Here is a 12,995-nt window from a genome sequence, read left to right on the forward strand (position 1 = left end):
GCATCAGTGAGGACAGATGGCGGATGGTTTTAGGCGACGTTATCACATTTAACATGTGCACCTGTGAGGACAGATGGATGATGGTTTTAGGCGACGTTATCGCATTTAACATGTGCATCAGTGAGGACAGATGGCGGATGGCTTTAGGCGACGTTATCGCATTTAACATGTGCATCAGTGAGGACAGATGGCGGATGGTTTTAGGCGACGTTATCACATTTAACACGTGCACCTGTGAGGACAGATGGAGGATGGTTTTAGGCGACGTTATCGCATTTAACATGTGCATCAGTGAGGACAGATGGCGGATGGTTTTAGGCGACGTTATGACATTTAACATGTGCACCTGTGAGGACAGATGGAGGATGGTTTTAGGCGACGTTATCGCATTTAACACGTGTGTTGTGTCCCCTTATTGCTTTTGTGTGTGTGCGCCCCCGCGTCCTCCTCCTAACGACCACCCGCATCCTCCTCCTAACGACCACTCGCATCCTCCTCCTAACGACCGTTGCCCCTCGTCGCACGCTGTCGCCAGATGCCCCCCCCACGGTGCGCCCCCGCACCCTCCTCCTGTTCTGGGAAGCCACTCCCTCCCGTGGACGCTTCTCCGCTCCCTCCTTTCTTCGGGCGGCCAGTTCGGCTCCTGCCTCGGTCGACGCTGGTCGCACCCTCATCGGCTTTAAATAAACGAAGTCTTAAAGTACCGTGTGCGTCTTTCGCTGCATTCAACACAGCGACCGGACACGACAGTGGCGACGAGAAAGTGGATTCGACCCGCGCTACGCAACGCTATTGACAAGCCATGGCTACGCGAGGGTTTCCCAATCAGATACCAGAATTCAACGGCTCATCGTGGTCATCGTGGGTTGGACGCCTTCAGTTCTACTTTGAAGCTAACAACATCACAGACCCAGCCTTGAAGAGGGCCAACCTGCTGACGCTGTGCGGGGAGCAGACCTACGATACTGTCTGCGCCCTTATTCAGCCAAGCACACCAGCGGCAGTGTCTTACGACGACATCGTAAAAGCGCTGCAAAAGCACTACGACCCAAGGCCATCCGAGGTCTACAGCCGGGCTCGCTTCCAACGACGAGATCAACTGGGAGGAGAAACTGTGAGCGCCTACGTAGCCGCGCTCAAGAAGCTCGCTGCCGACTGCAATTTTGGAACGCTGTCGACAACAGCTACCGGGCAGGAGGGAGACGCAGCTTCTTCTGCTAACACCACCATGCTTCCCTTGGACGTGATGTTACGCGACAGATTTGTGTGCGGACTGAGTGACGAGTCACTGCAGCAGCGCCTGTTCGCTGAGAAGGACCTCACATTCAGCAAAGCTTACGACATCGCCGTTCGAGCGGAGAGCGCCGGTCACCAGCAGAGAGGGATTCGCCGGAACACCGAGCCGGTACACCAGACAAGCAACTAGGTGCGCAAGCCTTCTGTTGTTGTAAAATCGGTCAAAAAGGCACAACGCTGCTGGCGGTGTGACGACCAACACAACCCCCAGGGATGTCGATTCCAGTCAGCCACGTGTAATTTTTGCCACAAGCGAGGGCATATCGAAAGAGCATGCATTACGAAACGGAGACTTGCCAAGATAAAGTCACCTTCCCAGCCTAATCACAGCGTCAACGCCTCAGAGAATACGCCGCTATCTGATCTCCATGGAACAACATCAACAACACCATCTGTGTTGTACGACCTGAACACCATGAATCTCGGCACGCGACCGAAGATTTTTACAGAAGTAAGCGTACATCACCAGCTGATTAAGTTCGATGTGGACTCCGGCGCAGCCTGTACTCTGATCAGTGAGGACACGTTCCGAACTTCATGGCCATCTGACGCACCCGCCCTGCAACAAGACGACACGCACCTGCGAACGTGGTCAGGACAGAATCTGCCACTATTGGGCTCTGCCAACGTGCAGGTTAACTACAACGGCCAGACCCATACGCTACCTCTGCTTGTTGTGAAGGGCACAGGATCAAGCCTTCTAGGGAGAAACTGGTTTTCTCCACTAGGCGTGATGATATGCGGCATACACCAGACGCCGAGCCAGAACATGGTTGAGCAACTGCAAGAGAAATACGAAAGAGTATTCTCGGAAGAGATTCCAGGAAACGAAGGGCCCCCGGTCACACTGGAGTTGTTGGACAACGCGCAACCCAAATTTCTGAAGGCCAGGCCGGTGCCGTTTGCTCTCCGAGATTCAGTTGAAAAAGAGTTGGACAAACTGGAGCAGCAAGGTGTCATCGAGCCGACGCAGCATTCAGAATGGGCCACACCACTTGTCGTAGTTCGCAAGAAGAACGGAACCATACGCCTCTGCGGAGACTACCGGAGCACCGTCAATCTTGCGACTAAAGCGTCCTCTTACCCGCTACCGACACCTGAAGAAGTATTCAGTGTACTACGTGGCGCAAGAGTCTTCAGCACATTGGACCTCACCCAGGCGTATCAGCAGCTGAAGGTGAGCGAGTCAACTGCTGAATTATTGGCAATTAACACACTGAAAGGCTTGTACAAAGTCAAGCGACTGCCTTTTGGCGTAGCTGCAGCCCCGGCCATATTTCAAAAATTCATGGAGACAGTGCTTCAGGGCATCCCAGGGAGTTTGTGTCTACCTTGACGATGTCATCATCAGTGGCACTTCCACTGAAGAGCATGCAGTGCGCCTAGAGCTCGTTCTCGAAAGGCTAGCAAACGCTAATTTGTGCATAAGCAAATCGAAGTGCTGTTTTGCGGTGCCAGAGGTGCAATTTCTGGGACACCGAATTGATGCGGAAGGCATTCACCCTACCGAGGACAAAGTGCGAGCGATCACAGAAGCACGAGCTCCAACAAACAAGCAGGAGCTACAGGCTTTTCTCGGACTCTTGACGTTCTACGGCCGGTTCTTGGAACAAAGAGCTACCGTGGCCAACGACTTATACCAACTCCTTCGGAAAGATGTGACATGGACATGGTCGCCACGCCATCAGCAGTCATTCGATGCCCTGAAAGACCTGATTCGAAGATGTACAGTCCTCCGCCACTACGACGAAAGGAAGCCTCTGCTTTTGGCTTGCGACGCATCACCGTACGGAGTCGGCGCGGTTCTATCGCAAACTGACGAGCAAGGAAGGGAAGCTCCCATCGCCTTCGCCTCACGTACGTTGTCGCAAGCAGAACGCAACTACGCGCAACTTGACAAAGAAGGGCTAGCCATCGTCTACGCGGCGACACATTTTCACCAGTACATTGCCGGCCGGAAGGTGACCTTTATAACCGATCACCGACCGCTATTGGGCATTCTGGGACCACAAAGGCCTATGCCACCAACCTTGTCTCCGCGAATGACACGTTGGTGCATCAAACTCTCAGCGTACGGCTACGCTCTGGTCTACCGCAATGGGAGTAAACATCAAAACGCCGATGCGCTAAGCCGTCTGCCACTAGACGCAACTGTTGACGAACCATTTCCACCAGGAGACGTTCTGATGTTCGAAGCACTGCCAGAACCTCCGCTTACAGCAGGCACAGTTGCAGCATCTACGCAGAAGTGCGCAGCTCTCCGGCTAGTTTACACAGCTGTTCAACAAGGCAACGTGCATAAACTCAAAGGGGACAACTTCGACGCTTACCGCAGGCGAGCTACAGAGTTGAGCACCCATCGCGGCTGCATCATATTTGGGTCCCGAGTTGTGATGCCGAGAGAACTACGCGCACAAGCTATGTCTCTCATCCACGCCGGACATCGGGGCATCGTTGCAATGAAAAAGTGTGCCAGAAGCTACATGTGGTGGCCTGGCATTGACAACGACATCGAAACAGTGGTGCGAGAATGCAAGCCTTGCCAGAGCAGCCGGAGCGCCCCGCCGAAAGCTCCTGTCCCAGAATGGGAAAAGCCAGACACACCATGGCACACACTGCACATTGATTTTGCAGGACCAATTGAGGGCTGCACTTTTCCTTGTGGTCGTAGATGCCTACACAAAGTGGCTTGAGATAAGGCAAATGGGACAGACGACTTCGGCAGCAGTCATTGACAACCTCCGATCACTATTTGCAACGTTCGGCCTGCCGCGCAAGGTAGTGTCGGACAACGGAACACCGTTTGTGTCTGCGGAGATCCTCAAGTTTTATCGCGACAACGGGATCTCATCAGTTACATCGGCCCCCTACCACCCAGCGACAAACGGACAAGCCGAGCGCTACGTAGCCGAGCTAAAACGCGCCCTTGAAAGAGATCAGACAGGCTCGCTGCAGCGCCGCCTTGCGCGCTTTCTCTTCAAGCAGCACACGACGGTTCAGAGCACAACAGGCGAGACCCCCTCGAAAATGATGTTCGAGCGTGAAATGCGAACCCAGCTCACAGCCATCCTCCCCGAGCCAAAGGCAGAGACGTTCCGGGAAGAAAAAGCAATTCCGCGCTGCGGCACGCTTAATGAGGGGCAGCGCGTCCTCGCCCGACAGTTTCTGAAAAAGCCACGCTGGGAGGAAGCTACAATTGTCAGACGCATAGGCCTGCGCTCTTGGCTCGTCAACATACATGGCACAGTAGCACGCCGACATCTCAACCAGCTGCGTAGATTTACGACGCCGTCTGAGAGCTGTCCGCCAGCGGAGAGAACACGTGCACCATCTTCCCACATAGCCTGGCACCTCTTCCCGGAAGAAGAGACTTCGCCCAGGACAGACCTAGGAGACACAGCGAACAACAGCCAGCCTACAAGTGTTTCTCCTTGAAAAATTTAGCGCGACACACAAGGACCGAAAGAGTAGACGACACGAGCGCTGACTAACAACTGGTTGTGTGTCGCGCTAAATTTTTCAAGATGTATGTTAACCAACTCGCCCAGTCTGCAGTATTGTTAAGTGTTTCTCCCCCGAGCGCACAAAGCCAGCGCGCCTCCACGCGTGAGCGCCGACCCCCTGCACGATACCAGGCAACTTTCTAAGGGGGAAGGAAGTGTTGTGTCCCCTTATTGCTTTTGTGTGTGTGCGCCCCCGCGTCCTCCTCCTAACGACCACCCGCATCCTCCTCCTAACGACCACTCGCATCCTCCTCCTAACGACCGTTGCCCCTCGTCGCACGCTGTCGCCAGATGCCCCCCCCACGGTGCGCCCCCGCACCCTCCTCCTGTTCTGGGAAGCCACTCCCTCCCGTGGACGCTTCTCCGCTCCCTCCTTTCTTCGGGCGGCCAGTTCGGCTCCTGCCTCGGTCGACGCTGGTCGCACCCTCATCGGCTTTAAATAAACGAAGTCTTAAAGTACCGTGTGCGTCTTTCGCTGCATTCAACACAGCGACCGGACACGACAATGTGCATCAGTGAGGACAGATGGCGGATGGTTTTAGGCGACGTTATCACATTTAACATGTGCACCTGTGAGGACAGATGGAGGATGGTTTTAGGCGACGTTATCGCATTTAACATGTGCATCAGTGAGGACAGATGGCGGATGGTTTTAGGCGACGTTATCGCATTTAACATGTGCACCAGTGAGGACAGATGGCGGATGGTTTTAGGCGACGTTATCGCATTTAACATGTGCACCTGTGAGGACAGATGGAGGATGGTTTTAGGCGACGTTATCGCATTTAACATGTGCATCAGTGAGGACAGATGGCGGATAGTTTTAGGCGACGTTATCACATTTAACATGTGCACCTGTGAGGACAGATGGAGAATGGTTTTAGGCGATGTTATCGCATTTAACATGTGCATCAGTGAGGACAGATGGCGGATGGTTTTAGACGACGTTATCATATTTAACATGTGCACCTGTGAGGACAGATGGAGGATGGTTTTAGGCGACGTTATCGCATTTAACATGTGCATCAGTGAGGACAGATGGTGGATGGTTTTAGGCGACGTTATCACATTTAACATGTGCACCTGTGAAGACAGATGGCGGATGGTTTTAGGCGACGTTATCACATTTAACATGTGCACCTGTGAGGACAGATGGATGATGGTTTTAGGCGACGTTATCGCATTTAACATGTGCATCAGTGAGGACAGATGGCGGATGGTTTTAGGCGACGTTATCGCATTTAACATGTGCATCAGTGAGGACAGATGGCGGATGGTTTTAGGCGACGTTATCACATTTAACACGTGCACCTGTGAGGACAGATGGAGGATGGTTTTAGGTCACGTTATCGCATTTAACATGTGCATCAGTGAGGACAGATGGCGGATGGTTTTAGGCGACGTTATCACATTTAACATGTGCACCTGTGAGGACAGATGGAGGATGGTTTTAGGCGACGTTATCGCATTTAACATGTGCATCAGTGAGGACAGATGGCGGATGGTTTTAGGCGACGTTATCACATTTAACATGTGCACCTGTGAGGACAGATGGAGGATGGTTTTAGGCGACGTTATCGCATTTAACATGTGCATCAGTGAGGACAGATGGCGGATGGTTTTAGGCGACGTTATCGCATTTAACATGTGCATCAGTGAGGACAGATGGCGGATGGTTTTAGGCGACGTTATCACATTTAACACGTGCACCTGTGAGGACAGATGGAGGATGGTTTTAGGCGACGTTATCGCATTTAACATGTGCATCAGTGAGGACAGATGGCGGATGGTTTTATGCGACGTTATCACATTTAACATGTGCACCTGTGAGGACAGATGGAGGATGTTTTTAGGCGACGTTATCGCATTTAACATGTGCATCAGTGAGGACAGATGGCGGATGGTTTTAGGCGACGTTATCACATTTAACATGTGCACCTGTGAGGACAGATGGAGGATGGTTTTAGGCGACGTTATCGCATTTAACATGTGCATCAGTGAGGACAGATGGTGGATAGTTTTAGGCGACGTTATCATATTTAACATGTGCACCTGTGAGGACAGATGGAGGATGGTTTTAGGCGACGTTATCGCATTTAACATGTGCATCAGTGAGGACAGATGGTGGATGGTTTTAGGCGACGTTATCACATTTAACATGTGCACCTGTGAAGACAGATGGAGGATGGTTTTAGGCGACGTTATCGCATTTAACATGTGCATCAGTGAGGACAGATGGCGGATGGTTTTAGGCGACGTTATCGCATTTAACATGTGCATCAGTGAGGACAGATGGCGGATGGTTTTAGGCGACGTTATCACATTTAACATGTGCACCTGTGAGGACAGATGGAGGATGGTTTTAGGCGACGTTATCGCATTTAACATGCGCATCAGTGAGGACAGATGGCGGATGGTTTTAGGCGACGTTATCGCATTTAACATGTGCATCAGTGAGGACAGATGGCGGATGGTTTTAGGCGACGTTATCGCATTTAACATGTGCACCAGTGAGGACAGATGGCGGATGGTTTTAGGCGACGTTATCACATTTAACATGTGCACCTGTGAGGACAGATAGAGGATGGTTTTAGGCGACGTTATCGCATTTAACATGTGCACCAGTGAGGACAGACGGCGGATGGTTTTAGGCGATGTTATCACATTTAACATGTGCACCAGTGAGGACAGATGGCGGATGGTTTTAGGTGACGTTATCGCATTTAACATGTGCATCAGTGAGGACAGATGGCGGATGGTTTTAGGCGACGTTATCGCATTTAACGCGCACTCTAATCCCTGTATACTCACCTGATAGTGCTGTGCGCGTTCTCGCAGGCGCCTGCTGAACCACGGCGTCGTGCAGCTCATCTACCTGGTCGCCATAGCCCTGGCTCTGGTCATCATCTCGAGACAGGTACGGACTCAGGAAGGAGCGCGCACCAACACATGAACTCGAAATGATTTTCCGCTATATGCGTGTGCTCCAAATTTATTCCTGCCTGAAAACGGGAGTTTAAATTTATTGTGAAGAAACCGGGGACAACACAGCAGGCGAAGGAAGCGAAAATGACTGGCGCAAAGTCAAAAGATGTCAGGAGAGCAGTACCGATTCAGAGAGCAAACGCAAGCTAATGGCATCATTATCGGTTGGTCCGGAGACAAAGAAGCATTTAGCAGGGCTACATTGCTGACGCTTTAAGGATTCGTGGACCCAGCACCTCCGGCAGCGTAAAAATAGGGCAAAACGTGCGCGGGAAATATACTTGCGCAGAGTTTACCCTAACTGCATGTCACTGAAGGGGAGCACATAGCCAGCCGGAAGATGGCACATACCGTAGAGTATCTTGAAAATAGAGTAACCATTTAGAACTTTGTGGGAATTGCGTCCTCAAAACGTCATCTTTGTCGACCCACGAAGAGGCTTTCATCATCATCATTATCACCACAATCATCACCAGCAGCCTGACTACGCCCACTGCAGGGCAAATGCCTCTGCCATGTCTCTCCAATTAATCCTCTACTTTGCCAGTTGCGGCTACCGTATCCCCGCAAACTTCTTAATCTCATCCGCTCACCTAACTTTCTGCCGCCCCCTGCTACGCTTGCCTTTTCTTGGAATCCACTCCGTTACCCTTTACCACCATCGGTTATCTTACCTTCGCATTACATGCCCTACCCCAAGCTCCTTTATTCTTCATGTTTTCTACTAGGATGCTATTAACCCGCGTTTGTTTTCCGACCCATTCTGCCCTCTTCCTGTCCCTTAACCTTAGACCTATCATTTTCCTTTCCATAGATCGCTGCTTTGTCTCAATTTCAGTTGAACCCTTTTCGTTAGCTTCCACTAGAGGTGTGCACGGGCCGCAATTTCAAGCCCGCGCCCGGCCCGGGCCCTACCCTACCGACGGGAGGCCCAGCCCAGCCCGGTCCGGCACTGAAGGACCCTGAGCCCGCCCGGGCCCGGTCCTGGTCTCTGAGTTAAAGCCCGGCCCGGGCCCAGCCCGACCTGCAATAAGCACAGTTGAAGCGACCACAACCGGTGGCTTTCCCCTAAAGTTGGTACTTGCTGGAACCGAAAATGCGTTTCGAGCCCCCAAACAGGTTTTCTTTGTTTTTTGTTAGCGTTTGTACTTTCTTCCCGTCCTTGCAAATTCCCTCCTGGATTGTCTAGACATAACGCTGTTGTGCATGCAAGACACACAGCACACCATGGCTATCTTCGACGCAGCATCAGCTGAACAATATCAGCTCAACAATATCAGCCGAGCAATATCAGCTACCACGCAATGTCAGCTGAACTGATAAGGTCTTGGTGTGAAAGGAACGGGCGGCCAGCACAAGACCAGGTAACTGGTGGCCGCTGGAAGAGCTCTTTGCCCCGCAGTAAAATTAATGCGGCTCCTACAGGAATTGCCAAACGAAAACGCACAGCTTGCTGCCTAAACTAACATCTTCACCCCTGAGGTATACCGCGAAGTTGCCGTGGTGGTGAGTGCCACGGGTTCACTTTTCCCAGTTTGCTGTGATCTTTGGATTGAGCATCTTGAGGTACTATGCTTTTCTAACATCGCTACGGGGCATGTGGCGGGGGCGCATGCGCAGTTTGAGCTGACGTCACGGCGGCTCTTCCTGTGGCGTAAAGATGTGGAGGAGCAGAAGGAGAAGGTGGCCGACATGCGCCGCAAGAACGAGGCGCTCGTCTACAACGTGCTGCCGCCGCACGTCGCCAAGGTCTTCCTCGGACGCCGCAGACTCGACGAGGTGAGGAGGAGGAGGAGGGCATTAGTTAACGGACTGAAAATAGGAACATCTTTATTCGTTTCATCCTTGGGTTTGATGAGGGGCTTGCTCAAAAAGTAGATGCGGCTGTTGTCGCCGCTGTCAACGTATCGTAGTGTTAGCATTCCCTTTTCTCCAGAACAGCACGTGAGGAAATATTTCAGGCTCATCTTAATATGCCGCTGTTTGAGAGGCGCCATAATGTCCAAACTATCAGGTGCCTTCATTAGGGCTGCTATTAGTTTTAGTAAGGCGCCGTAACGTATCCATAATGACGTATCCGTTATTACGGATACGTTATGCAGTGGAATGAACACAATGGCCCCTCTGGGATGCTGTTAGTAACCTGTACTCTTCTCACGTTGGGTCCGAAGAAACTGAGCAATAGCGACAATTTGTCGGATCAGCAGATGTTATCTTAATGCAACGTATGGCACAAGAGATGGCCAGCAGAGGTTGTCACAGGCACATCTTACTGAGCTAGCACAAGAGTTTTGGGAAGCCTGTGAGGTTGCTCTTGGGAACGCAACTACCTCGCCTACATAAATCATGGCTGACTTTCTTTCTTTTCTTGCTCAATTGCCTCGTCCAGGACCTGTACAGCAAGAGCCACGACGCCGTCGGGGTGCTGTTCGCGGCCATGCCCAACTTCTCCGACTTCTACACCGAGGAGTCGGTCAACAACCAGGGGCTCGAGTGCCTACGCTTCCTCAACGAGGTCATCTCGGACTTCGACGCGGTATGCGGCCCCCCCCCCCTTCCTTTCTTCCTTTCCTCCGAGGGTCTGCCGTCTGAATGGCGACGCGGTTGGGGTGCCGTTTCTTACGTTGGCTGTTAGATAGTGCACGCGCATGCCACGTCTAGATATGGTCGAGTTTTGCCGAGTTGACCATTAGCCTAAAAGTGCAAAGGTGTCTGCAGTACTTTCTCAGTGCTAAGAACTATAAGTTCTGCACCTAACTGCTATCTCTATACATTCTGAAAACTCTCGCGACCAATAATTAAATGCCACCTGCCAGGGTAGGCAGCTTGTGATGACGTCACACAGTCACATCTGCGGATTTCTCTGGGAATTTTTCGCTGACACCGCCGCCGACGATGACGACGCAAGGTTTTCCGCTCAACGGGACCCTTAACCCTATCTCGTTCAAATTTAGTATTGCCATGTCTAGAAGCTACCACCTCTCGGACATCCCCCGAAGTAGTCCAACCTAAGCACTACAGCTGCCGCCATAATTTATGGTGTTACTGAGTGCGCCAGCTGCGCTTCCAGATTTGTTTATGGGTTATGTTGGGAAGCCGCCATATTAAAACAGCTTTCGGTTTAAAAAAATGGCAGTGGTTTAGCTCTGGTTAAACCTGGAGGATTGGGAAAGCAACCAGGAGAGAGAGAGAGAGAGAGAGAGGCGATGGGGAGCGCGCGGCAGCGGCAGCGGCCCCGGCACGCTGGCTATGCGCCGCTACTGCGCATGCGCAACTGGCGAGCTTGGTGGTGGCACCTCTGAGTCAACCGCGCAGCGACGGCGGCGGCGCGCCAGCTGTGCGCCCTGTGACATCACTGCTTCTCGCGCATGCGCAGTATAGCCTTTCCTCGGCTCGGCGAAATGGCTCGGTGACTCGCGTAGTGTTGCTTTCGCAACAATAAAAGTCGTAGCACTCCCGCATGTCACCAGAGCGCAGCGAGCACACAAGTGTAGGGAGACGAGGGGATCCTTAGGATAGTCAAGCTACTCTGAAGTAGCTTTTTGCCTAGGGGCCTTTTTCTCTTTTAGAGAAATAAAGAATATGTGTATGTATGTATGTGTATGTATGTGCACGAATGAGGCGAGCAGTCACTGAAACCACAGAAGGCAACGGGGAACTTCTTTCACTGTGGTATTAACTCCAGCGGTAAATTAGCCACGTAATCATTTTAGATAGGAGATAACCTCACTAAATGTAAAAGAAAATGCAACCACATGCTGCGGCTGGGGTCCTAACCCATGACCTCCGCAAATCGAATTTTGAGAACGTGCTTGTCGCCACCGAAACGAACTCCGTCCCTTCTCCGGTTCCTTTCAGCTCCTGGAGCAAAATAGGTTCCGGGACATCCTCAAAATCAAGACCATTGGCTCCAGCTACATGGCGGCCAGTGGGCTCAGCAAAGAGGACGAACCCAAGGTAAATAACTCTTCGTTTACGTCACATGATGTTGTAGATATGCAGGCAAACGTGCCGATTGGGCAGTTTGACAGGGTCTCATACTCGAATCCTGGTGGTAAGGAAAAATTCAACAACCCCATCTTTTTCACAGCAAAAATTAGGCGTTCAGTAGCGAAGCAAAAAAAAAGCTATGTAAAACGTTCTATTGTAGATAGCAAATTCCTTTTTTGAAACACATGTACAGTCAAATATTCGCGCTAACACAAAAAGAAATGTAGGCGTACTACAGTAATTTTAAAAGGTCGCACTGTGTTTTAAATGTAGTGCTCTCGATTTGATTGTTTCTTTACACGGTGGTAATAGTGGTAGAAAGGTTTATTTGATAATTTGGGGGAGGAATCGATGTTGTCGCGGCTCTTAGTCCGGGAATTCATTGGCTCTCGCTGCTGCCTGTGCTCTCTCGGGGAGTTTTTCCTGAGTCCCGAAGTTTGAGCTGGACAGAGCCGCCTCCCACTCCTCAGTATTTGAGAAGTTAGTTCAATTCCCGTATTTTCCTGGCAGACCCACACCATTAGATATACGTCATTCTTCTCCCCCCAAAACTGGCGTTCTTTACTGAAGGATGCTGGGTCCGTGGTGCATAATCTAGACAGGTGATTAAAGTTCAGTGTTTGTAGTTTCCTGCGCTGACCTTCCTGTCTTTTTTGTTTGTTTTTTGTTTTGTTTTTCTGCTGAGGACCTTAGCCGGAGGTAGAGGCCCTTAAAGGCCGATTCACACGACGGACCGTTCGCCCGCGGCCCGCGCAGTACGTGTGCATACGTCAGCACTTTGAGGGGCGCGCTGTCGGCCGCCATCCATCCATGCATCTAGCGCGCCTCTCAAAGTGCTGACGTATGCACACGTACTGCGCGGGCCGCGGACGAACGGTCCGTCGTGTGAATCGGCCTTAAGGAGAGGTTCGGACTAGTTGACATATGCTCTCAGTATGGAGCAGACGGTTCGACAAAGGCAGACAGGTTTGTCCTCGTGCTGCTTTGCGCAAGATAACTGAGAACATCTCATGGCCTTGTTCGGTTCGCGCTATAATGAAGGTGTGCTCCGAGATCTGTCAAGTGTCTGAAGTAAAAGGCATTGATTATCCAAAACTTGGGCCCGCTTTAATTAATGCGTTAGCATTACTACTGCCATCCTCGTAATATCTGTCTAAAAGTGTGAGTTTGAGACCACGGACTGGAATGTGGAGAGGAGGAGCGTGGCCAATCAGAATCGAT

At 51.5% G+C, this 12,995-nt stretch overlaps 1 protein-coding gene across 4 annotated transcripts in view; it reads left to right on the plus strand.

The window, feature by feature from the left end:
• Positions 1-12,995, plus strand: part of LOC149370127 (adenylate cyclase type 3-like) — a 420,278-nt gene that overhangs the window by 375,408 nt on the left and 31,875 nt on the right. For all 4 annotated transcript variants that reach the window (XM_089560173.1, XM_089560159.1, XM_089560152.1 and 1 more), the window contains exons 12-15: positions 7,638-7,716; positions 9,405-9,563; positions 10,174-10,320; positions 11,643-11,741. In XM_089560173.1, coding sequence (XP_089416299.1) covers positions 7,638-7,716; positions 9,405-9,563; positions 10,174-10,320; positions 11,643-11,741 — 484 coding nt within the window. The remainder of the gene's footprint in view (positions 1-7,637; positions 7,717-9,404; positions 9,564-10,173; positions 10,321-11,642; positions 11,742-12,995) is intronic.

This window comes from Amblyomma mixtum, chromosome 1, assembly GCF_055824585.1.
Source record: "Amblyomma mixtum isolate Tamu chromosome 1, ASM5582458v1, whole genome shotgun sequence".
Lineage (NCBI taxonomy): Eukaryota > Metazoa > Arthropoda > Arachnida > Ixodida > Ixodidae > Amblyomma > Amblyomma mixtum.